Source organism: Leptopilina boulardi, unplaced genomic scaffold (genome assembly GCF_019393585.1).
Source record: "Leptopilina boulardi isolate dan_hultmark-lab unplaced genomic scaffold, ZJU_Lbou_2.1 LbouV2_162, whole genome shotgun sequence".
NCBI classification, from domain to species: Eukaryota; Metazoa; Arthropoda; class Insecta; order Hymenoptera; family Figitidae; genus Leptopilina; species Leptopilina boulardi.
In genome coordinates, this window is record NW_026137710.1 from 1586892 (window position 1) to 1614078 (window position 27187).

The window sequence follows — 27187 nt, forward strand, 5'->3', positions numbered from 1 at the left end:
TATGTATTTTGTTAAATAACTTAAGATTATGAGCGAATTACGATCTAATGATTTAACCACACATTCTTAACATACTTTCCTATCAAAAAATGAAGAAAAAAAATTCGATTTTTTTGACCAAAAAAATTTAGGAAACCCCTTAAATTGAATTTATTATTTCCTGTTGGTTATAACAACGTTTATTAACCGATTTATTAATTAAATACAAATAAAGTTGGATATTAAATAGACCGTTGTCGACGCGCGTACATTCAGTAGCGTGTGTAGACAGAAAACTAAAACTGTGTGTGTTAGTGTGAATAACTTGTGTACTTGAACTATAGGTGTCTCTAATAATGCGTGTTGCATAATTTGAATGTCTGATAATTACAATATTTCCTTAATAAGAATAATTTTATAAGAATATTATCAAGAAAATATATTTCGAATATTTCAGAATTTTTAAGTAATTCAATTTTTGAAGAAACATTAAAATATTTTAAAATAATTGAATTTCCGAAGAGTTATTGTTGAAATTATTAAATTTTTAGAAAGTTTTAGATGGAAAAATTTAGAAATAAAGTTTAGAAGATTTTAAATTGAAATTTTTGGTAATTTTATTTGCTGATTTTTTTATATTTTAAACAATTATTAAATTTTATAAAGATTTTTTATTGAAAAATAAGTTAAGATAATGGGATTTGTTAAGAAGTTCAACAAAATTATTGCAAATAATTAATTTAGAGAAGAGTTATAGTTTAAAATTTGTTAAATAATGGATATAAAAGGTATACTAGAAAAGGCGTATTTTTATTTCAAAAAAATTCGAAAAACTATATTTCATTTCAAAAAATTTGAAAAAATAATTTTTGAGAGTTTTAGAATTTTTTTAACCTTTATGGGACTGACGAGGTACCCAGGTACCGTTTGCATTTTCAAATTGACTTTTTTCATAATTTTTAAAATCGTATCGACCTAAGGTTTTTTGACTTCTCAAATTTATCCATACAAAGTGTTTTAATATTATTTATAATGTACCTACCTTTTTTTATAACAAAGTTTCTTCACCCTTAAAAGGCGGACAATACATATACATATGAGAGATTCTTTTTCAATCGCCCCAGCCCAAAAAGTCAATGTTCTGGGATTGGCTTCATACTTTGGTAAATTGTTGTCCTATATGATAGTAATAAATCCCTAAAATATAAACTAATTAAAAAAATATTTGTAGAAAGTAGAGGGGGTTGAAGTTTTGACGTTAAGGGTAACATTGTCATTTTCAAATCCGTTTAACTATGACAAAAGTTAATGGATTTTAATTTATCTATAATGAATTTTATTGCATTTTTCACGTACTTTTCAAAAATGTATACGAAATTTAAAAAAAAAAATTTTTAACCCCTTTTTTTTCAAAATCAACCCTTATTTTTCGATTTTCACCCCTTCGGGAATTTTTTTTTGTTTTTTTTTTATTTTCATTGGAAAGCTGAGGTTTTTTCCCATGAGCTATGTAAATATGAAAATGGGACAACAATAATTTTGTGAGAAACATAATATTAAATTAGGCGGTGCCTATCTAAATCCTCAAAGATGATCTCCAGGTACACCCCTTATCGGCACCGCCTACTTTAATATTCTGTTTCTCACAAAATTATTGTTGTCCCATTTTCATATTTACATAGCTCATCGGAAAAAACCTCAGCTTTCCAATGAAAATAAAAAAAAAAAAAAAAAAAATACCCGAAGGGGTGAAAATCGAAAAATAAGGGTTGATTTTGAAAAAAAAGGGGTTAAAAATTTTTTTTTTAAATTTCGTATACATTTTTGAAAAGTACGTGAAAAATGCAATAAAATTCATTATAGATAAATTAAAATCCATTAACTTTTGTCATAGTTAAACGGATTTGAAAATGACAATGTTACCCTTAACGTCAAAACTTCAACCCCCTCTACTTTCTACAAATATTTTTTTAATTAGTTTATATTTTAGGGATTTATTACTATCATATAGGACAACAATTTACCAAAGTATGAAGCCAATCCCAGAACATTGACTTTTTGGGCTGGGGCGATTGAAAAAGAATCTCTCATATACATATCTATACATTTCATGCAGATAAATCTCGAAATTTCTATTAAAAAATTTAAAAAATTACATTAAAAATTTTTTATTAATTTTTATAGTAATGCACATTTTTTTTGTAAAATATTTAATTTAGTTACTATAGTTTAATAATAATATTCATAAGAAATCTTCAGTTTTTAACTTAAAAATTACCATAAAAATGAAGATTGGATAGAATTAAGTTGTGTTAAAATGTATTTTAAATAATAAAAAATACATTTATATAACACCTTAGTCAAAACCTCGACTAAAAAAGTAGTTTTTCAATATCTAGAGGTTAAAAAGCGGAGAAATCTTACTTTTTATAACAGCAGACCCCTCCATCCAAGTTTCATCATCAGTGCTACCAACCCAACTTTCTATGTAGTCACTGAAAATATAACTAGCCGTCGCGCTGAGTTTCGTCACGAGCATGTATCGTGTTGACACTTACCGTTCATAACCATTCATAACCTCGTGTTCTCGCAAACATTTTGTTGTCGTGAAATTGACGTGCAGATGTTTGATTGTTAAATTGTTAGATAGTTTCATTAATGTGCAATGAATTCGTGCGCAGGAGGCGAAGAAGGTTCAATTGGTGATTTAATTAACTTGGCGCGAGGCAAGTTAATACCAGAAAAATCGAAATCGATATACCTAACCTGTTATCAAAATTTCAAAACATGGCTGAGTGTGAACAATGTATCGATATCTGAAGACATCATGATGGCATATTTTGAAGACATATCTAACGAGAAAGCACCGTCGACGTTATGGTCTGTTTATTCAATGCTAAAAAAAACCATTCGTCAATACGACAATGTTGATATAAGTGAATTCGCCAATTTAATCGATTTGTTGAAAATTAAAGCAGAAGCTTTTCAGCCCAAGAAAGCGAAAGTTTTCACGACAGACGAGGTGAACAAATTTCTAACCCAAGCCACAAATGATAAACATCTGGCAACAAAGGTATGTATATATACATATAGATATATTTTGTATTTTAATTAATTTATTATGTTTTTATTATTAATTCATTTATTATTTTTACACAATTATATTTACAAACTATAAAAAAATAACAGGTATCATCTATTTTACTTATTTTTTGTAAATTTTAAATCCTATTTAAAATGTGTAAAAATATTTTCCATAATTCAAAATTACAAAAATTTAATATTTCCTACAATTCTATTATTTTCAAAATTTTAAATATAATTCTTCAAAAATCCTAAGGAAATTCCAATTATTATTAAAAATGTTATCTTAAATTATTCGCTAAATTAATTATTTTAAATATTTTAATAAAGTTTTATAAAAATTCAATTATTTTGAGTATCTCTTCATTTAAAAATATGTAATATTTATTTATTAAATTTTTAAATGCAATTTTATTATATGTATATTTACAATTATATTATTATTTTAAGGTTGCTCTGATATTCGGAGTGCAGGGAGCTTCCAGAAAAAACGAGCTGCATAAAATGTCCATAAATGATGTTAAGGATTGTGGATCTTTCTACGAAATAACGATTCCAAAAACCAAAACAAGCATTGTCCGAAATTTCGTTGTTGGAGGACAAATGTATAACGTGGTGAAGGAGTATATTTCACATCGACCGGAAGGCGTGAAGGTTGAAAATTTATTCCTCAATTGGCAGAAAGGAAAGTGCACCAGGCAAGTTATAGGGATAAATAAATTGGGTTCCATGCCTTTCATAATCGCTACGTTTTTAAAATTACCTCAACCCGAACTGTATACTGGCCATACATTCCGACGAACATTAACAACGATTCTTGCTGATGCAGAAGGCGATCTCCTCATGCTAAAACGCCATGCAGGATGGAAGTCAAATCAGGTGGCGGAAGAGTACATAGAGGACTCAGTGGAAAACAAGAAAAAAATAAGTACTATGATTTCGACATCCATTTTGAAGCCGTCAATTAATACCACCCACAATGAAAATCAGTCACCAAACATTGAAGGGATTAATGTCGGTGTATCAAGTTCCAACAATTCTGCCACAATGGAATTCCCCGGCACGGATCTTTTGCACATATCAAACTGACAGAACGTCACAATCAACATATACAATGAAGTAAAAAAATAAGTTTCTACTTCATCTTTTGAAAAATTAATGTTATTAAGAATAACTTTCTATTAAAATTTTTATTACAAATAAAGACGAATAATTTAAGTTTGTTAAAAAACAAGTATTAAAAACGATAACTTGTTTTAATAATTGAAATGTTTAAAGATGTTGTGTCAAGAATTTAAATTATTATAGTTGAAAAACAACGTCTAACATTGTTTTCTTTGTATGCTTTAAACTACGTTGGTATTTTTTAATACCAAAGTTCCTAAATGTGTTCTTATCAATAAAATAAATCAAATAGACTAAAAAATGTTTAATCTGATTTTCCGATTTTTTAATCTTACTAATTTTAAATTTTAATTAATTTATTAAAAATTTATCAATTTTCAAATAATTTACTTAAAATTTATCAATTTTTAATTTGATCTTCCAATTTTTTTTTAAATTATAAAAATTATAATTTCATTTGTTAATTTCTTCAATTTACATTTTGTTTTGATGCCTTCAGCTCTGTGGTGCTTTATGACGGAATTTTCTAAACAATTTCAAAATTACTAACACGAATCAAAGTGACGCAAGTGGAAGTTTGTTTATTTATTCTTTTAAGTTGGTTTTTTTAGTAGGGGGCTTCGCCACCCGAACCCCCCACCGGGGCTCCGCCCCTTGTCACCGCCGGGCTTCGCCCTCCCACACTCCCCCCCCCCCAAGCAGCCAACTTGTTTTGTACGTTTGTCAATGGTTCTATGATCACCTTGGCATCTCGGTTTTGACTAAGGTGTTATATAAAATAGTGTGTGTAACTCGAGCGCATATAGGGGAATCTCGACTTGTGTGATTGTCGCACTCGCTTCGCTCGTGCGGCAAACTTTACACAAGTCTCGCTTCCCCTACAATGCGCTCTTGTTATATTACACAAATAACTATTCCTGCATTTTTATATTTGATTAGTATATACTAGTATAGTATATACACGGATACTATTCAATGAAAGATCAAGGAAATTGTGAATATATACAAAATACTTAATACGTAATGAACAGTTTTTTAATAATCAACTAATAATTCGTTTTTTTAAGGTCCTGGATCTAGCCTTTACTAATATAATGTTTCATTTGTTTGTAAATGTTAGTTTATACTGAGATATTATTATATATTGTGTTTAAAAGAATTCTAAGAACTATTTTAATTGATTAATTAAAAAAGGTAAGCTCTGAGTAATTTGCTTTTTTGTACATAAACATTGCTTTCATTATTAAACAAAATAAGAATAATTATATATTCGTATTATAAAATTATTATTGAATTAATTTATTAATTAAATAAATAAAAATAAAACTTTCATTGAAACGTCCACTACACTTAAAGTTGATTAAACTGCTCATTTTGATACAAAATCTTCTATAAATTAAACATATAGGTACCCGGGTGCCTCTTCCGCCCATAGAAGGTGTTTTTTCCTCAGTCCCATAAAGGTTAAAAGAATTATTAACGATTCAATTTAATAATGAAGCATAATAAACGAAATAAAAAATTAGTAAATATATATATCTATTTAACTTACTTAAGGTGGCATTGTTGACTCGAGATTGATCAGTTTGTGATCTTATTAATCTCAAACGATTCAATTTTGTTTGTTGTTGATCTAACCGATGTCGAAGTCGTGCAAGTCTATCTTGTTGGGATGGCTCCTAAAATTATAGAAACAAAGTGGTTTGTTTAAATAATTTGCAACAAAAATAATTTCATAAGTGTAATTTATGCGCCTTGTTTCTGATCGACAAAATATTTCATTATTAAATTTCTCCTAAAGTTTATCGAGTATTTTAAAAATAGTTCGAGTTACTTTATCTAGAACGCTAAGATCGTAACAAATCAGCAAACACGTTCTATAATTTATTGTTCTATGAAATTTATTGAACATTGTTCTAGGACTTTGTTTCAATCAAGGACATGTAGTAGTTATAGCACCAAAGGGTAATAGTGTTCTACAGAACAAAGTTCCTCATTTATTACATAACTGATCTATTTTATTGTTCTAGAACTGTTCTAAAACAAATGTTCTATAAGACAACTATCGCAAATTTCACTAAAAAGAAGTTCATCAAATTTTATATCAGTTTTACAAAATTCAAAATGTCAGATCGGATTTAATCAGATTTGCTTAAAATTTGTTACTTGGGGACTTTTGGGGTTGCAAGTCAGGAATTTGGCAACAATTTTACAAAATTTAAAATGGCAGATACAATATTTAATTTTTCTGTACCCTCTATAACTCCCACAAAACGCGAAATTTTCAGTTGAAAATTTCCGAAAGTTATATTCATGTAGGTGGGAACATATTGTAATGATCTGATTTTATTTGTCAAAGGATTTGCTCGCCGGATGGAGTCCGGGTACCTATTTTGACTAATTACTTTAAATCTCGGTAGATGGCGTGAAGCGCTAACTATGTTTCGATTACTTTCGGAACTATTTCTTACTATGATGTAGAGGAGAGGTGTAGTCATTGACGAGTCTTTATTTAAACCTTCGAAAGAATATATTGTTTAAATAAAAGAATAATAAAATATACAAAAATGAATTATTACATAAAATAATATATGAACAAAAGAATCTATATAATGCAAATAAAATACTAAACTCTAGAAAACATAACGATAAAAGGAACTAGCTATTCTAGTCTGTTCACTTGCTGTTTTGGTTTTGATCTCGCTCGGAGTGCTGCTGCAAATAAAAAAAACGATATTTAACAATAAACACGTTCGCGACCATGTCAGTCAGGATGACTGATTTAAATTTGCGCGGGGTACGCTCGAGAAGTTACCCCTTTGTGTTCGGTACGGACGATAACTAGGGTCGTGCACGCGAGGTCGATTAATTACGTAATCGGGGAGAAGCTAGATATGGGATTCGATTTCCATATTTCTGCCCGACACGAAGCAAGTGCGAAAGTAAAAAAAAACAAGAGTCTCCTCCATCCAAGGAGCGCCTCGAGATGGGGATCGTCGTGGAGCATCGTCTTGGTCGAGAGAGGAGCGCGTCTACCCGACGAGGACGGTCTTGTTGTGTAAGTGTCCATGTTTGTGTGTAACCTGGTTCACCAGTCTTCTACGGAAGCGCCCATAAGAAGTCCAGTTCATCAGGTGGAAGGAGGGCGAAGGGTGTTACTGTTCCGCAGGAGCGCCTACAGACACGAATACAGCTCCTTCTAGGAAGTGAGGAAGGCTCTGGTGTTCAGAGAGACGCAGCTCTACTGAGCACCAGGTACCCGGGAGTGAGTCGCTTCCAATTGTTGGATGCGGAATTATGTCAAATTTCATTTAGTAACGTCTGAATTACGATAACTTTATTTGTTTATAAAATATATCATTTTTTATTAACACTAAATAAGTTAGTTATTGTCACCGTAATTCTGACGTTACTAAATGAAAGTTGACATAATTCCGCATCCAACAAGCCCTATATGAAGTACTTTAAATTAGTGGATTGTTAATAAACAATTGGCTAACAGTGCAATTGTTTATAAAAATCCTCTAATCTAAAATAGTTTATATAGGGGCTCGTTGGATGCGGAATTACGACAACTTTCAATTGGTAGCTTCAAAATTGCAATAACTTTATTTATTTGTGAAATATTTCATTTTTTATTAAGATTAATTAATTAATTCATATCTCAAAAATAACAAAAAAAAGATATCTCAATAATTTTTGTGGTGAAAATACACATTTTTAACTTAAAAAAAATAAATAAAAAAAGACCAAACTTGAAAAAAAGTCAAATTTTAAATTTTCTTGAAAAAATTTTTACATCATTCGAAAGAGCAGGAAAAAACTTTTTGAAAACAAATAGGTCAAATTTTTTTCATCTTTCTGTTTAAAAGTTACAAGTCTTCAAAAATTCACTCAGGAGAGTTGGCTACAGTTTCATTCGTCAAACTAAAATTCCATACAATTAGGTACATTTAGCTTAAAATTTGATTTGTTTGTGAAATTAGTAGACCGTATAAGAGAAAGACTACATTTTTTAAATGAAAGAGTCATCAAAAAGTGATAAATAGCACAAGTTTTTCTTGTTACTTTTAAATCTTAATAAACGATTGTTTCAAAAACCAACTTTTTGAGAAATTCACTGAATAAAATATTGATTTATAATTTCTTGTAGACTAATAGTCAACATAATCTACGTATACATTATCGTAATATAAACTAATGTTTAATGATTCAAATTTTTCATATATTTACAGTACTAGCTTGTAATAAATTAAAATATCATATTAAGTTTTAACTGTCATCACTACAAAAAATAAAAAAAATATTTTGAAAAATTCCATTTCTACAACTATATTCCAATTTTCAGTTAAATTTCAGTAAAACGTCCGGAACAAATTTTCTCCCTGTACAGTTCTCGTTGGGGCTACTCGCGACTTAGCACAAATCAACGTTGAGCGAAATCCCCCCTTAATTCGAATCCGAAGATATATGCAAGCTCTGTATACTCTCATATTTGCGTCTCACAATCAGAACCAGTGCAGTTGGATATCCTTTACTTGTGGAGCCTTGATCATCCTTTCGATTTTCCAATTTTCCAATAGTTTGAGCCGAGATTGGTACTCTTGCCAATTTGATTCCAATTCTTTTGGGACCTGATCATCCCAATTAAGGCTCAAACGACACAATACTTGCAACAACATTTTTGCTAAGATGATCACAGGATCTACTAGACCTACGGGATCAAAAAATTGAGCTATTTTTGAAAGCATCACTCTTTTTGAAACAACTTTGTCCTCTTCTGAGTCTGGAACCTCGTACCGCAACGTGTCATCATTGGGATTCCAACATACTGCAAGCGTTCTCGTAGTTTTCTCCGAATCCCAATTGTTTAAAACATCTCGTTGCCATGAATAGTTCTGAGGCTGTTCCGTAAGTAACGGTGTTCAAATTATATGTCTTCAATGGCTCTTCTTTTGTCTCTTTCCACAGAATCTTCTGAAACGATCTATCAGCAGAATGTATAAAAAATTAACGTCATTGATATGCAAAGATGTAGCACTCAATTCGTTTTCTTTCGAAGTACTTGTACTGGATGATTTTTCGCCTTGCGTATTTGCGCACCACAAACTGTGGTGCCGCCGATTGCAGTGAGTACAATGTCTAGCCATGCAATCTCTTATTAAAAGGTTTTTTCGAAAGCAATTAAAACATAAACCCATTTGCTTAATACATTCCCAACGCTGAGGAACACTCATTTTTTCGAATTCCGAATACGATTGCATATAATGCATGATTCTTCTGACAAATCGGACACGTGATACCCTGTTGAGTATTCAGAAATGATTTTACGCTGACATTCTTGTTCCCGAAATTTTGATTATTTGTAAATTTTTAATTTCCTACATTATCTTTTGAATTATCATCTACATTATAATTTATTGTTTCCAAAATTTGACATTTTTCACGTAAGAAGCTACTCAATTTTTCAAACGTCGGCAATTCAGAGCCTACCATCGATTATTCCCATTTTTCTTTGTTTCTCTGTCTAATTTCGACACCACTTAAATATATAAGTGGGGTATTCCACTTATCCATAGGCTCACCTATAACCGTCAATGCTCGAAAATGATGTAATACATTGTCATTTGTCAAGCAAATTTCGCAATTCGACAGAAGATTCTTTGGATACGGCGGTCAATTCAAAAATTGCTTGCATATGATTCTTAATTATTATTTTTTCGTTATTATATCTTTCTTTTAAATGATTCCATGCGACTTCATAATTATTGTCAGCCGTTTCTAGAGATGCACGACGAGCGAGAAATTCTCGTTGTTTTTCTTTGGTTTACCTAATAAACGAGAATATATTCAGGACGAGAACATCTCCAGTCATTTGTTCATACTCGTCTTTTCTCAACTTCATTCAAATGAATTATTCTCGTTGAAGTGTCAATATAGATTGCCAATTTTAAGCTATAAAATATTATTACAGCAAAATGATGAGAAAAAGAAAAAGCACAGAATCTATTAACAATTTAGATGAGAGTACAGTTCAGGAAACTGAAAATAGTCAATCTCAAGAAGAAGAAATTCTCTCCGAGTAAATATAAACATATATAATTTAAATGTTATAAAAATAAATTTTATGAAAAATTCTTGATATTTGATAATTTTTGTACTAAACCCTAATGCACACAGAATATTTATAATTTAATAATTCCAATATAATATATATATATATATATATTTAAAAAGAATTTCATTCAATTAACCTATATGAAAAATTAAATTTTATTATAATTCCACGTTGTTATAATACTTTTAATATATATACGTATAAATCGTCGCTTATATTTTGTAGAACTAGTTGTGTTGAGAATAATGATGGAAAGAAAATGTTAGCTAAACGAAGGAAAACTAATGCTCCACAGTTAACCGAATTCTTTCACATTTTTGTCGAAAATGGGATGAAGCAAGCTCGATGTAAACTCTGCGAATCAAATAAGCCACCAATAATCAAAATTTTAAAAATGACTGATGCTAATACATCAGGAGTCAAGCGACATCTTAATCGATATCACGAAAAGAAATTCAAAGATATCTACTTTGCGACTCCAAAATCAAAAGTACAAATTTCATTGTTTTTTTAATACCCACTATACAAATTTTGACCAATATTTTGCTAAAATATAAAAGTAATATTTTTCTAATAACCTTAGAGTTAATATATTTAAATAATGAAAAGTTAAAGTTTTTAAATTTAAATAGAGTTATTACTACACATTTTATAAAGTTTCAATCTTTTTAATGAATAACGCATTTTTGTTTTTTAATTTTTTAAATCTTTGTTATTTAAAAATGTTTATAAAATAGTTTAGTATAAACTATTCTGCTGATCAAAAAACATAAAATTGTCTGTTTCTTATATATTAAAAAATGCATTTTTATATTCTAAAAGAATTTTTCTTCGAATCATTTATTGAAAAATAGATATTAAATTAACATCGAAAAAAGTCTTGCACAGTGATAGAATATTATTTTTAATTTTATTTTAAATTTAATTAAACTTGAAAGTGCGTTAGTTTAAAAAAATGGAATTTGTATGAAAATAATATATTTGTGACCATAATTTACGAAAAACAGTGTTGCTGAAGACTTTATTTAATGTTTTTTAGGGATCCTTTAGCTGAAATCCCAAAGCGAAATTGTTTAAAATCGCTGATTGAGAATCAATTTCACAAAAAACAAAAACGAATAATGAAAATTTTAGAACTGAATGCTTCCAAAATTTCATTTACAATTGATGGCCGGACGTTTACTGCTAATCGAAGCTACTATGGAATTACCGCTCATTTTATTGATGACAATTGGGAGCTTCATTCTCTGGTTTTAGATTTTTGTTCGTCACATGGTAAACACAAGGGAAAGGACATCGCTTCTTGTTTTTTCAAAGTAGTTAAAGAAAATATAATTGATAATAAAATCATGGGAATAACTGTGGATAATGCTGCATCGAACACAACTTTTATGAGCGAATTAAAAAAGATAGTTGAATATTTCGACTCTACAAATCAACATTTTCGATGCATAGCGCATATTCTCAACCTTGGTGTTCAGGACTTGTTAAAAATTTTGAAAATTGAGGAACGAAATTTGGAAAATGAAGAAAGTGACGATGGAATGAATATCGATGATTCTGAAAACTTAGGAGAAAGAGAGGAATTAGAAGAAAACGATTCAAATGCAAAAAATTGTAGCTCTCCTGTAAATAAATTAAGAAGTTTATTTAAAATTATAAATAAGTCAGAACAATTACATAATAAACTGAAGCTCTGCTGTGAATCATGTAATGTTAAAATGCTGGCACCTAACATCGATGTGAAGACAAAGTGGAATTCCACCCACGATATGATCGTAATTGCAGTTCGAATGGAGTCAGCATTAGATTTATTATGTGAACACAATGAGAAATTAAAAAAATTAAAAATCACTGAGCAGGAATGGACAATTTTTAAAGAAGTTACAAAGTATTTACGTCACTTTAAAGTTCTGACAAATTTATTTAGTGCTGAAAAAACTCCGACTCTGAATTTAGTAGTAATTGGTATCAATTTACTACTCGATAAATTAGATAATTCGATCAACAATCTTCGTCATGCTGAAAAACTAAATCCTGTGGAAGAAATGATTCTCGAAGCTCTTGAAGCAGCCCAAGAAAAGATATTGAAGCATTATTCAAAGACAAACTGGACGTACTGTACAGTTCTTATCCTGGATCCAAGGTTCAAAATTGAAACTTTTGAGAAAACGGCTTGGGGTAGAGAAATGAAAAATACAGCGATTAAGAAATTCAAAACAGTTTTAAGTACAGTGTATTCCAATTCAACACAGGATCAAGAAAATCAAGTAATAATATTACATTTTATTAAAATTACAGCATTACAATTTAAAGTGCAATTTCAATGTTTTACATAAAAAAGCACAGTATTTCGCTTACTGATTTGTTAATTATAAAGTTCGCTTTTTTATTAGCTCCTCACCAAAACCTTTATTAAAGTAACCATTAGAATAAATTTGTTTACATGCAGCCTAGTTTCTTTAAATAACAGAATTTTGTGAATTATCAAAGAAAAAATTGTTTGTTTTAAAAAAATTTTAGAGTTAAACATAAAAACATTGTTAAACATAAAACATTGTTTTTTGTTTAAAAACATTTCTTTGAATTAAAAAAATTCTAAATTAGAAAAAAGTTATGACTTTATAATACTTCGCTTTTTTTATTTTAAAACATTCAAGAAAACCGAGTCACTTTTTAAAATTATTTTATTTAAATAATCTATTATAAAAAATAAATTTTTCAATTAGTGAAATGAAAACAAATTTCTTAATTAAACGTATTTCTTTGTAGAGTACTGATAAATCTAACAAATCCAGTAATCAGTTAGAAAATACAATGGATAGTGATAAAAATGATGATATTATTGATCCAAATGCATTTTTTGAAGAAAACACTGCTGATAAAAATCTAACAAATGACTGGCAACGAGAGTTTAGTATTTATTCTTCGGAGAAACGAGCTAACAGTACAACAGACATTTTGGAATGGTGGAAAAACCACCCAAAGACTTATCCGATTCTCTCCAAGATGGCAAAAGATTATTTATCGATACAAGCAACTTCTGTGTCTTGTGAACGTTTATTTTCACGAAGTGCTTTAACTGTTACAAAACGGCGCAATCGATTACATGATGACTCTATCAGATTTTTAATGTCCTTGAATTCGTGGGCTACTTGTTCCCTTGCTGCTTCAATTCAAGAAAAAAATATAGAATGATCAGTTGTAATTTAATAATTTCTTGTTTAAGATTTTTATTGAATAACTGTTCCATAATTTAAAAATATTTTTTCTAATTGTTAAATTCATAATATTCTTACTGAGGATTTACTATTCAACCCTAAATCTTATTAATTACTGCAGTGAAAAATATGATATTGAATCAAAAGCACTTCCACTAAAACTATAAAAATAATTAATTCAAAAGCATAAGCTATAGAAGTTATATTATATTTCACCATTTCAATAGTATAATGCATTTGAATCAATAGTTTTTGTATTTTTGACGAAAAGGCTATTGAGTTAATAGCATATTTTTCTCATTATGGTTTTTGAATTTTTCTCTTTTAAAGAACTAGAATAAAGTTTTTAAAAACGAGAATTGAACGAGAAAATACGAGATTCTCGACATATTACAATCTCGTCTTTTAGGTCGAGAACGAGAACGAGAATCGTTATCAGAAGCCGAGAATTATTCTCGTTTATAGACATTTCTCGCTCGTCTCGCTCGTCTTGCATCTCTAGCCGTTTCCAAATTATCTGTAATTCGCGCAGCTTCTCCTTTTAAATATGCCCGCAAGTATCTTAATTTTTGGACCCGTGGTATAGTCTCATCGTCATGTCTAATTGCCCCGAACGCATCCATAAACCCCAGAAATTCCTCATAGTTTCCCGAAAATGTCGGAAGATCCAATTTTAGCAACGAAAAAAAAAATGCGGTTTATTTTGTTCTAATTGCGTGTTATCAAAATTTTTCCACGCGTCTTCTATCTATTGAATTCTTACACTTATGGGCAAATCTCCTGAACCTGACGATTCAACGTTATGAATATCTAAATTTTTTAATTAATCGCACCAAAGTAAATTATACATTAATTTGTTTAAAATACACTGAGAAAACAATAAATTATTCCGTGATTCATTTTTTTAAATGCTGAAAGAATTATAAGTAAAAGAGAGTAAAAATTATTTCTTATCAAAAAATTAATTCTTGAAATCGAATTTTATTAATTATTTACAGTTATAAATGTATTTTCATGTAGTTTTATGATTTTTCTTTTTTGATCCTTTTTATTCTTTTACTTTTACGCCCATCCTGTTTTCGACTTCTGATGTCTTTGAATTCTTTCTTTTAGTAGAAGATTCAGTTTTTCATTTAGTAGAAGAATCAGTTTTTCTTTTAGTAGAAGAATCAATTACAGTTTCCTCTCTCTCTTGTCAGGTATTTCATTCTAAAAGTATTAAAATTTAATTGATTAGTAAATTTAAAAAAATAAAAGAAAGAATTCATTTTTCGTTTCAATAAAAATTAATTATTATTTTTTTTTTGTTTATTCTGAAAGATTTATGTAAATTTCCTTTTGATTCTAAATGTTTGAATAAATTAAGGTTTTGTGAAAAATGACAGTTCTCTCTCAGTCAGTAAATTCAGTATTTACTCATTGTTTGAATTAGCCGAGGCATATTTTATTCTATTTCAAGATGAAAATAATAAGTTGAAAGCTCGGGTGAAACTTCTTTTCACCTGGCGCCCGTAAAATTTTTATTTAAAAATGAATTTAAATATTTTAGAATAAATAACGAGTTTTCTTGAGATTAGATTTTGAAGAACGGAAGAGCGTGACCGTCAAAATATTTCACCATCGAATGAAATAAAATAGAATTTTCGACATCTAGAAAGTTTCCGGTAAGATTTAAGATTCCGGAAATTTCGAAGAAAAATAAGGAAATTCCAGGTAAGTATAAGAATAACATCTTTAAATAATCACCTATAACGTGGCGAAAATTATAGATTAAAATTTTATTAAGAAATTCGACACAATAATTTTTAGTAAATAAAAAGTAGTAAACAACGTTACAGTGTATAGAACTTTCATTGATAATGGCGTAGTGTTTTTCTAGACGACCTTGGTTGATGAGTTCTGGTATCTGCTTCACGTATAGTTTCTCTGAATATTTGATTTTCCTGTCAATGCTTTGAACTAGCGATTATTTTCATTGAACAGCCACGTCTCCAGCCTAGTATATTTTTCGATGATTTATTTACATCTATTTCGTTTCTCTATTTTAGAGACTTGTCACAATTTTCTTCCTAGGAAGCCTTTCGTTTAATTCGTGAGTTTGCGAATAGTCTATGAGTTGAGTTCCTGACTGTAATCTTTCTAGTCTTTATAATGTTCTTTTCAATATCATGACTCGAAGGACCATGTTCAACCCTTACTTCTATTAATGTTTTGAATTTTGTAAGGGCGGCTAAATAAACACTTTGACACAACACTTCAGTTAACAATAATTATATTTTAACCAGGGACTGTCACCTGCACGAAACTATACGCTATATGAATATCGTATAGGCTCTGGTCCAAGATACTGTACTATTAGTAATAGATGGAACGTATCGTGCCCCAACAGGATACAATTAGTAAATAGGTGAACAGTGTCGTGCCCAGACACGATACGATTAGTTCATAGGTGAAAAGTGTCATGCCCAGGCACGATACGATTAGTAATAAAAGAAACGTATCGTGCCTGGACACGATACGATTAGTTAATAGGTAAAAAGTGTCGTGCCCAGGCACGATACGATTAGTAAATAGGTGAAAAGTGTCGTGCCCTGGCACGATACAATTTGTAACATTAAAATCGTGTCGTTTCATGAAATAATATATTACATTATAATATTTTCTAAGTATGTTTTTAAAATTTAATATTTCATATATTTTATTTTACATTTCCATCATAAGTTTTAATAATTTATAAATTGAAAAAAATATTTTGTTCATTTGAACATTCAGAACTTTTGGCTTAAAATAATAAAATTGTTTATAAACAAGGTACGATTCTAAAGTTTTTATTCGTAACGTGCCCGGATACGATACGATTCTCAAGTAATTTTTCGTATCGTGCCGGGATATGATACGATTCTCAAGTAGTTTATCGTATCGTGCCGGGATACGATACGATTCTCAAGTAATTTTTCGTATCGTGCCCTAATACAATACGATTCTCATGTTGCTATTAGTATCGTATCCGGACACGATACGATTGTGAAGTTGATAATCGTATAGTACCTAGGACCAAACCAGGTACGATACGATTGTTCCGTGACAATCCCTGATTTTAACAATTATTATATTTATTTTAATAAGTTTTATCTATTTTACACAGTTTTATTTTGTCACTCAGGAACTGACTTCGGCCTTTCCTATAATTTTTCTTTTAATATTCGCGTAGCGACAATTTCTTTTTTTTAGCAATTGATTTTATATTTGTCGTTCTTAAAAAATATATATTTTTAAATTTTAAATTTATTAACATTTTCAAAAATATATTAAAATCAAACGTTACAACGACCTTTTTTTAAAAATCAAAAATTTGTTTGACTTCTTTTCAAAATCAGTCATTTTTTTCAATATTTGTATAGAGTTTAAAATGTATACTTTCTACACAAAAAATATGGAAATGTTCTTTTTTTGTTTTTCGAGATATTAATTAATTAATTAATTAATTAATTAATTAATGTTAAGAAAAAACCAAATATTTTACAAATAAATAAAGTTATCGGAATTCTGAAGCAACCAATTATTTAATATGATCACAGTTTAACTGTCGAAAGCCCACTGAAAAAAATTTATTTGATTCAAATTATCGGCTGCTTGACACTATTATCAAATAAATATTTACTATAACTAAATATTTTTTATTTAAATTAAATAAACTATATTTGAACCAATAATTTATGTACTTGAAACACATACAATTTAATTGACTCAAATAATAATTATTGGACACAAATAAAGTTCAGTTTCACCAACTCTGGTTAAAAGTTAATCAGCGATTAAAGGCAATTTAACCGCTCATAATTGGACAGTTAAGGATTTAATCGCCGATTAATTTTTAACCAGAATTGGTGAAACTGTCCCTAAATATTTATTTGATAATAGTCAAGTAACCGATTACACTGGGTTACATAAAAATGGTCAAGTCTTGTTTATTTAAAATTTTCTGTGTTTATTGAAAGTTTAGGTGTCACTGAACAAGAATATACCCAAAAAAAAATTTTTCATTCGGTCAGTTCCGTAAAAAACGAGATTAAAGTGTCAAAAAATCGCTTTTTTAGCACTTTTTGAAGCGTTGTAAAACGAAAACGCAACAAGATAAAAATCTTCACGAGGACTTGAATGAAAGCTTAAACCTTCAACTTTGAGTCCCAAAACTGAAAAGTGCATGATAATTGCGCAGAAAATTTATTTAACATGAAATAACTATTTCAAATAGTCAAAATAGTTGGGATAGAGAGCACTTGTTAAAAATCGATTTTCATTACCGAATTTATTTGGAACTTGTTACTTGGATGTTTTCAACGTTTCTATTGATGTTTCGAAAGTTGGATTTAAAAAATTCAAAATGGCGTTCAAATATTTCAAAAAACCCCGAGGGAAAAACTGCGATAAAATTCACTCAATTATTGAAATTTTTGAACGCCATTTTTAATCCGCCATTTTGAATTTCTTAAATCCAACTTTCGAAACGTCAATAGAAACGTTAAAAACTTCCAAGTAACAAGTTCCAAATAAATTCGGTTATGAAAATCGATTTTTAACAAGTGCTCTCTATCCCAGCTATTTTGACTATTTGAGATATTCATTTCATGTTATATAAATTTTCTGCACAATTATCATTCACTTTTCAGTTTTGGGACTCAAAGTTGAAGGTTTAAGCTTTCATTCAAGCCCTCGTGAAGGTTTTTATCTTGTTGCGTTTTCGTTTTACAACGCTTCAAAAAGTGCTAAAAAAGCGATTTTTTGACACTTTAATCTCGTTTTTTACGGAACTGACAGAATGAAAAAATTTTTTTTGGGTATATTCTTGTTCAATGACACCTAAACTTTCAATAAACACAGAAAATTTTAAAAAAACAAGACTTGACCATTTTTATGTAACCCAGTGTTATTTGAATCAAATAAATTTTTTTCAGTGTAATCTAGACAAAATCCTGATGACAACAATACAAACACTCTGCGTTTCTAATTCTGTTTTCTCTATAGGAAGATTACTATCTATATAAACCAATATACTTATATTTACCAATTTTCTTGGTAAATGTACGGCTTTTTTTAATTGAATGAATGATTCTTCACATTGACCAATTTTTTGTTCTTTTACCAAACAAACAAATATGAATGAAATAAAGTTAATATACCTGTGCTCCTCGGAGTACAGCTAGCTGAGCCTCTCGTTGTTCTAATATTCGCCTCTGCTGGACAATTTCTCGCTGCTGTCTAGATGCCATGCTTTCAAGTTCGCTGAGCAGTAGCACAGCCTCCTCCCCGCCAACTGGTAACTATTGTTAATAAAAATAAACTATTTAATTTAATTATTCAAATAGGTAAACAAAATTATGGGATAGCGTGATTGCTGAGATATGGAAACTATGTATTAAATGAGCGTAAAGGAGATAAGGTGTGTGAAGGTCAGTCCTTGACTCGGTCCTTGATGAATCGCCGCGCCCTTATACGCGAAACCTTGAGTTGTTTTCTGACCCATCCAGTTATTTTATCAAGTTACGGGCCCATTGATTAGATATTCACTTAAATACGAGTTTAAAATTGTTTTTTTGATTCGGGTAGCTTACGTTGAATAGATTCGCGTGGTCAAAAATGGCTGACAGTGTAAAGTATAAAATTCCGTTATTTCCTGTTATACGGAAAGAAATTTAGTAGCAATATTTGATAAATCTGATAGGAAATTTTAGTATTTTCTTTTTCAAACGCGGAACATTTGGGTTTGATAACGAAAATCAGTATATTTTTACCAATAGTCTTTGTAGTAAATATATTCCAGAAACTGAAATTATTATTTCGTAAATTGATAAATTTATACGAAAAACCAGAAGTAAGTTAAACCGACGCGCACTTTGTTATTTACTAAATTTATATGAAAATTTGGAAAGATTATTTCGAAATTTGTTAAAACTATACTAAAAATTCGAAGTGGTTCAGTCGTGACAGATGACGACAGAAACACCAATAAATTCTACGCCAAAGTTTTATCTCTTTCTCATCTTGAGGATAGACGAGGATATGAACTTTTAAATGCACACACACACATACACCGCATGGTTTACATCGATTGGCTTATTTTTATTCCTAACCTATACTAACGATAATACGTATAACATTCGCAGAATAACGCTTCATATACAAATTTACGCTCATGTGAAAAACTGATGTGACCATTCTTATATACTAACCAGACATATTTTTCACCGCTTATGAGAAAGGTGAAATTATATCAAAACATGTTTAAAAATATAAATAAAAATCATTATTTATTGGGAAATAATTAAATATTTTATTATTTTTTGAAGAACAATTTTTTTACTGATTTATTGTAAAATCTTCGAAATTAATTATATAAAAGAAATTCAGGTCTGTATCAAGATAATGGTAAAAAGGGGCTTGTCTAAAGAGCTTCGTCAGTCTTCGTTACCACTCGGTGAGGATCGGGCAATTCCGAACGTTCAACTTCGGCAAATTTCGTCGAATCTCGTTAACTTTGATATTTCTTTTTCAATTTTCATATCAAATATATCAAAATCTCAAATAATTATATCATTTTATACAATTCTAATTACGAAATTTGAAATATTTGGTTAGAAAAATTGATAAAGAGCTTATTAAAATTTGACATTTTTGTGTTTCAATAAAAAGATTTCAGATTTCGTAAATATTATATCAAATTTTCTTTCCAACTATATTAAATATTCTTATTTTAATCTCAATCATTCTTAAAAATAGTATCGAAAATCGTTATCATGCCAAAATGTTCCGCAATTGTAACCAAATATACTAAAAAGTAACACTATAATATCAAATATTGCTATAAACTTTCTTTCCGTGTACATCCCCGTAACAATTTTCCCTAATTTTCCTTTAAAATTGTCATTACATATGTCTTATTTTAATGTATTTATTTATGTATATATTGATAGAATAGAGCGTGGAAACGAAATCGATCTCGAAAGAGATATAACATTCGTTTTCACCATAAAAGTTCAAAGATTGGAGAGCTAAAATAAGGTACATGTAAGCAAAATGTAAAACAAGTTCAAGCTTGTTTGTTTATGCGCGTGAAGAATGTGAAGATCCAAGTGTAATATGATATTCAAAAGCCCGTTGTAAGCATATAAGAGAGAGAATTCAGAAAGAAGAAGATTCATTGTCATATGCGATGTAGATCATTACCATATAAGGAAAGCGATCCAATTTATAGATCACCCCCCTCCTCAATAATGTGACATTCCTCTCACTAATTAGCACAATCGACTAGTATATAAACAAGAGCTTTTTCCATAAAGCTTGTCAAAGTTCCGGTGCAATTTCTAACATCGTAGAGTAGTGTTGCATGTCAACCAAAACAATCGAGAAATTAACGATCTCAAGAAAGGTGATTGTTTAATTTTATTCAATATATTGATTGGTTCGTGTCATAGAGACAAGCTTCCCGTTAAGTAAATCGATCGAGATTTGCTTGATTCCGTTTTAACTTAACCTATGTATATATACAGAAATGCAGTGAAGATTTCAATGAATTTATTATATATAAACTATAAATTTTTTATAAAATTCTTTAATAAAATATAGTTTATGAAATTGTTTATTCAATTAAAATAATAAATTGACATCAGAAGAATGTAACCCCATCAAAAATAAACAGTATACATAAATATTATGTATATAATAAATATTTTGTGCCTACATTTCATATTTAAAGTGCATTTTTGATGCGTCAAGCACATAGTATACGCTCATTATTTATTTAAAAATTATACAGAACTGTAGTATTTCTATATAAATAAATATTTAACATTATACAGAACGGTTAATAACCTATGTTATTGTAAATGATATTTTTTCTATCTATCGTAATTAAATATATAGTTTTTATTGAAGAAATTAAAAATATTTCGAGTGATTACTATTATTATTATCTAACCTATTTAAATTTTTTAAGCAATTGAAATTTCTAATGTCTAAAATTTCTCTTAAAAACAATCACTATTAGTATAATTTAAATATTGTAATTTTTTAAAAATTATATATAATTTTTAAAATATTCTTTTCTCATTAAAATAAATACAAAATCATATAAATTAAATAATTTATTATTTTTTCTTTATTCAACGAAGTAATATTTAACATAATACATTAGAGAACAACTCATCCACGAATTCAAGCACATAAGATATTTTACAGAATCATTTTCCAATCTGTTCTTGTGTTTTCTGATGGTCAAAGATTTTTCATTTTAATAATTTTAATAATTTTATAATTGTCAATAAAATTAGTTAAATATTTGATAAAACTAAAATTTGTAAACTAATAAAAATATTAAATTAGGAAAAAAGTATGTAAAATTTGACATTCAAATTGAAACATTTTTATAAAATACTTTTGAGAAGCTCCTTTTGCTTACTCATCATCTAAATCTATCTGATCATGTATTCTTTTCCTGCTTTCAGTTTTGTTCGTATCTTCTGACATTTTACTTTTCACAATTAACTTCCTTTTTTATTTTAAAAAATCGATGAAAAACAGGTATTTTATTATTATAATAAAAAATATATACGTTTGATCGAGATTTCGAAATAACATTCGAACGATCAAAGTCAATCATAAACAAAAGAAAATCACGCTTCTTGGCTTGATAAAATGTATCAATATTCAAGCATATGCAGTCGATATCGAGCAATTATTGGATTGACATGCAACACTATCGTAGAGCGACCCTTCATTTTCTTTCGCGATAATTATTGTATTCTTTCCTGATAGCTAATAGGTGCAAGAGAAACAAATTAACACTTAGAATCAATAATTTAATAGAAATTAACTGTCTTATTTATAACTATAAATACTGAAGAGGGCATTAAAACAAACTCAAATCAAGACGCATTTGAAGGCAGATAGGAAATGTCGTTCGCAGATCGTACAACAAATAGCGGATACACTTTCTGGGGACGTATTGACAGCGGCCTTTGTTAAAACAAAAATAAACTGTTGGACGAATAGGCGGAACTTCATAACATAGAAACGAGAAAACATACGTCATCAGAACAAACGACTACTTTTTTCAGCACATCCAAATACAAGTGGTCCGTCTGGAAATGATAATAAAGGCAGACCAAAAAAGTTTGTATTTCGATACTACAACTGTGGTGAAATAGGACATAGGCGGAAGGAGTGCAAAAAGAAAAATAATTATGCAATCCAATAGAACGTATCACGGAAACGTGGCTGTGAGGATTGACGAGGATTCCGATAAAAATCGTAGCTGTTCATTTAGAGAAGTTTCACCCCTTTCGAGGGGTGGTTTTGAAATTTTTCTAACAAATTGTTTTTTAAGGGTCAGAAATAAGTTTTTAATTATTTTAATGATTTTTATTTATGTGAATGTGTTTATAGAACCTCATTTCTAGATACAAGCGATTAAAAAATTTTTAATTAAAAAAACTAGAATTCGTAACTTTTCTTTTATATAGGTGACAGGCTTCGCACTCTTCAACTAAAAGCTACTATTTGCTATTTTTTTTTTTGCTACTTTTTTCAACCTCAAGCAACTAAAAGCTACTTTTTCACTATTTAGACAACTTTTTGTTACTTTTTTGCTGACTAATGTGTTCAAAACCTGTATATGGTTTTAAGTAATTTTAAATAGCACACAAAAATTGGATCTATAAAGTGCTGAATATCTTGCGGTTACTTTAACCCATTTAAATTTATGAAAAACTGAAAAATTGGTATTAAATCAGTTCTTTAAATTTCAAATATGCCTAAATAAATATTAATTAAAAATTTTAAAATTTTCTAGAAATTAGAAGAAAATAAAAAGCTAGATAAAAATAAATATCTAAATAAAAATAAACTATATAAATAAAAAACTAAAAATTAAGAAAATAGAGTGATTTATCCCCACCACCGAAATATATATAGATAACCGGCTATTTTTCACAGTTTTACATAAATGTTAATGCGCTAGGTTAAAGTAACCGCAAGATATTTAGCACCTTATAGATCTAATTTTTGTGTCATTTTTGTGTGCTGTTTAAACTTATTTACTTTCACAGACCAACTTTGAAAACATATTTTATCTATTATTTTCATTTTTTCACTTAATTAACAAACCCCCACAAAAAAAATTTTGTCCGGCAAAATAGACTAGTCATTCTTACGTATTTTGGGTCACTGAATCCGAATCCGGGGTCAGAATTTAAATTTGGTTCTTATTTTTGAGATAAACTTAAAAAACTGCTTAAAAAAGAAAAAAAATCAAAAAGTGAAAAAATTTTTGTATGACACTGCGATAGTGTAATTCCATGTATTTTTAGCCACTGATTCCGAATCCAAAGTTAGAATTGTTAGATTTGCTGAAATGTTTTGAGATAATTTCAAAAAACTCAATAAACAAAAATTCAAAAAAACTCAAAATCAGTTTTTTGGCATTATCTCCTAAATTTAAGCTTATCTCTCAATTCTGACTTCGAATTCGAATTCAGTGGAAAAAAGTACAATGTATGTAGGTTTAGGAGGTGAAACGTCCCCCCAGATACCTTTTCTATAAAAATTTAACAAGTTTTTAAAAATTCAATCCGCCATATTGGATCCGACATTTTGAATTTTTAGGTGTTTTTTGGACCTGCGGGGAGGGTTTCATCCCATAAACCTTCGTCATTGTCGATATAAAAAATACGTATCTCTTATTTTTCCGTGTCCTATAAGTGTGACAAGTTTCATCCAATTCGGTGCGTCACACTTGGGTAGGTTTACTTATGAGATAATTTGTACACAATATTTTGTGACACACACACATATGAGGCAAAATTCCTGAAATGTCCGAACAAAACATGAGCCCTATAGGAGTATTTTGGATAAGTAGATTGTTAATAAACAATTAGTTAACATTGCATTTGTTTATTAACAATCTACTTATCCAAAATACTTCATATAGGGATCGTTGGGTGCGGAATTACCTTAAATTTCAATTGAAAAGTTTAGATTTATGTTAACTTTATTTGTTTGTAAGATATTTCATTTTTTATTGTTATTTAACTAAAATTGAACCGAAATACTTCATATAGGGCTTTTGGATGCTTGTTGTTATTAAAAAATAAAATATTTTACAAACAAATGAAGTTATGGTAATTCTGAACTTACCAATTGAAAATTAAGATATATCCGCATCCAACGAGCTCTATATGTAGTATTTTGGATAAGTAGATTGTTAATAAACAATTGCAATGTTAACTAATTGTTTATTAACAATCTTATCTAAAATACTTCATATAGGGCTCGTTGTTTACGGAATTACGGTAACTTTCAATTGCTAACTTCAGAACTACGGTAACTTTATTTGTTTGTAAAATATTTCATTTGTTATAAACATTAATTAATTAATTAATTAATTGATATCTCAAAAACTTTAAAAGATCACATTCCGAAAATTACATGTTTTGTAGGAAATTAGTCATTATATATATGTTACAGGCAAAACCCGAATTGCCTAGGAAATTCAAAAATTCCTATAAATTGCCAGGAAAATCGGATAATGCCTGTAAATGATAGGCGTTTCTGGAATTACCTAGGCATTTCTTGAAATGATTAGTACATTCTCGAATTGACAAAGCCTATTTCGGCAATTTGAAAATTTCATAATAAGAAACTGTTTATTTAAAATTTAATGGTGTTCAGCAATATGTTGACCTAATAATCCCCATAAGCTTGTTTTTGAACTGATGATAATGTTTAGTGAAAATTTGAAACTTTTTAACTTTTTCGGAAAATTAACTTGATAATAAATTGTTCTAAAATAATGAAACCTTATTTTAATTTGTTTATAAAATATTAAAAAATATCTAATATCTAAACGAAATGTATAAAATATTGTAGAAATATTTGGTCAGAAAATTTGAATGTATTTCCTTTTATTATTATTTTTGTGTCAGTAACGTTTAATTGAATAAAGTAAACAAACAATAAATGACAATTATCTTACCGTTTGTATTATTGAGCACTCGTGTTCAGTGTCTCTTTCGACTTTCCGTTGAACGTATACTTTTAAAAATGGCAAGTGAGAATTGTATTAAGTGGCAGGCAGATTTTTATAGTGCGGTGAGCAATAAAAAAAAATTATAAAACATTAACGCAAGACGAGTATGACGACATTTTAAAAGACTTGCAAGACATGAAAACAGATGGACCGAAAACTAGTCGTCAGTACCGACGAATTAAAAGATACAACATTTTGGAAATAGCCGGAGACAGGACGATATTTCGTCGTCAACCAGAATTTCTGACAAAATACACAATTGCATTGAACATTTGAATTTTTTTTCATTTTTCCCAATTTGCCAATTCGCGAAATGCCTAGGAAATTTGCGAATTGCCTAGGAAATTCGAAAGTTCCTATGAAACGCCAGAAAATTCGGATAATGCCTATACACGGAAAAAATAAGTCAGCAAAACTTTCGTAAACTACACGGAAAAAAATCAATGGTTGCTACAGCCATACCTTTGGTTGTCTCAACCATATTATATTGAAAAATACGTCCCAACCATACCTCCGGTTGCTCCAGCCATATTAAATAGCTAGCTTTAAATTGTTAGCACAACTAGAATATATGGCTGTGGGAACCATATATTTGGAAAACATACAAATGCTAATATGGATGTGACAACCATTTTTAATTGATACTTCGACCATTATTTAGTGTACCATATTAATATTGTTGAAGCAACCATTTTATATGATTACAATTTATGTTTATTTTATTTGTTTAATATTATCAATAAGGTTATTTTTGATTAATTTAAAACATTGAGTCCCATAAAAACGTATTTATTTTTTTGAAATAATCGCCAAATACAAATTCGTTAACAAAATAAACAATCGTATCGCACCTTTTATTATAGTATTATAATTATAGTGCATGTCTAAGTGTCGCAAACATTGAAGAATTTCCCCATTTACAAATTATGGCTGGGAAAGTTGAATGTAAATTGTTTAAAAGGACGCAGTCAACTTCGAAGCCTATTTTTTTTAAGGAAATCAATGCACTCAGCTTCCATTTTTTAACTTAAAAAACACATTAACCGGGATCAATATAATTCTTAAATGATTATAGAAAATGTTTAGGACTGCGGACATATACACGTTTCGCGACGCTTGGAATTAATGCGAGTAATATAGACGTAATATATTGCATCACCGCGCAGACAAGGTGCGCAGGCGTCTATAGGGGCCTTAGCAATTCAAAAATGGATAGGATAACAAAATTGTTAAAATCCAAACCAATATTGTTACCTCAACTAAAGCTATGGTTGATATATCCATATCATAGGTACAAATATTATATGGTTGCCACAACCATTCTTTTTTGTCAATGTATCCATACTGAAAGCTGCTTCAGCTATATGTATGGATGCCTCAACAATATTATGACCAACAATATTTTTATGGTTGGGACGATACCTTTTCTTTCCGTGTAGTATTTCACTTTTGGACGGGGCACAAATTTTTAAACGTTTCATACACTTTTTAGTAATGAAGCATAAACTTTACCGAAAAAGTGAAACAGAGTCAAGAAATTATTTACAAACTGTATAGAAAGATCAGTTTCTTAATCTA

General features: G+C 29.2%; 1 protein-coding gene across 1 annotated transcript in view; it reads right to left on the reverse strand.

The window, feature by feature from the left end:
- The window catches only part of LOC127276993 (apoptosis-stimulating of p53 protein 2), a 169259-nt gene that overhangs the window by 100453 nt on the left and 41619 nt on the right, over window positions 1-27187 (reverse strand). The window contains exons 3-4 of the mRNA XM_051297768.1: window positions 18708-18848; window positions 5741-5867 (exon numbers count right to left, since the gene is read on the reverse strand). Coding sequence (XP_051153725.1) covers window positions 5741-5867; window positions 18708-18848 — 268 coding nt within the window. The remainder of the gene's footprint in view (window positions 1-5740; window positions 5868-18707; window positions 18849-27187) is intronic.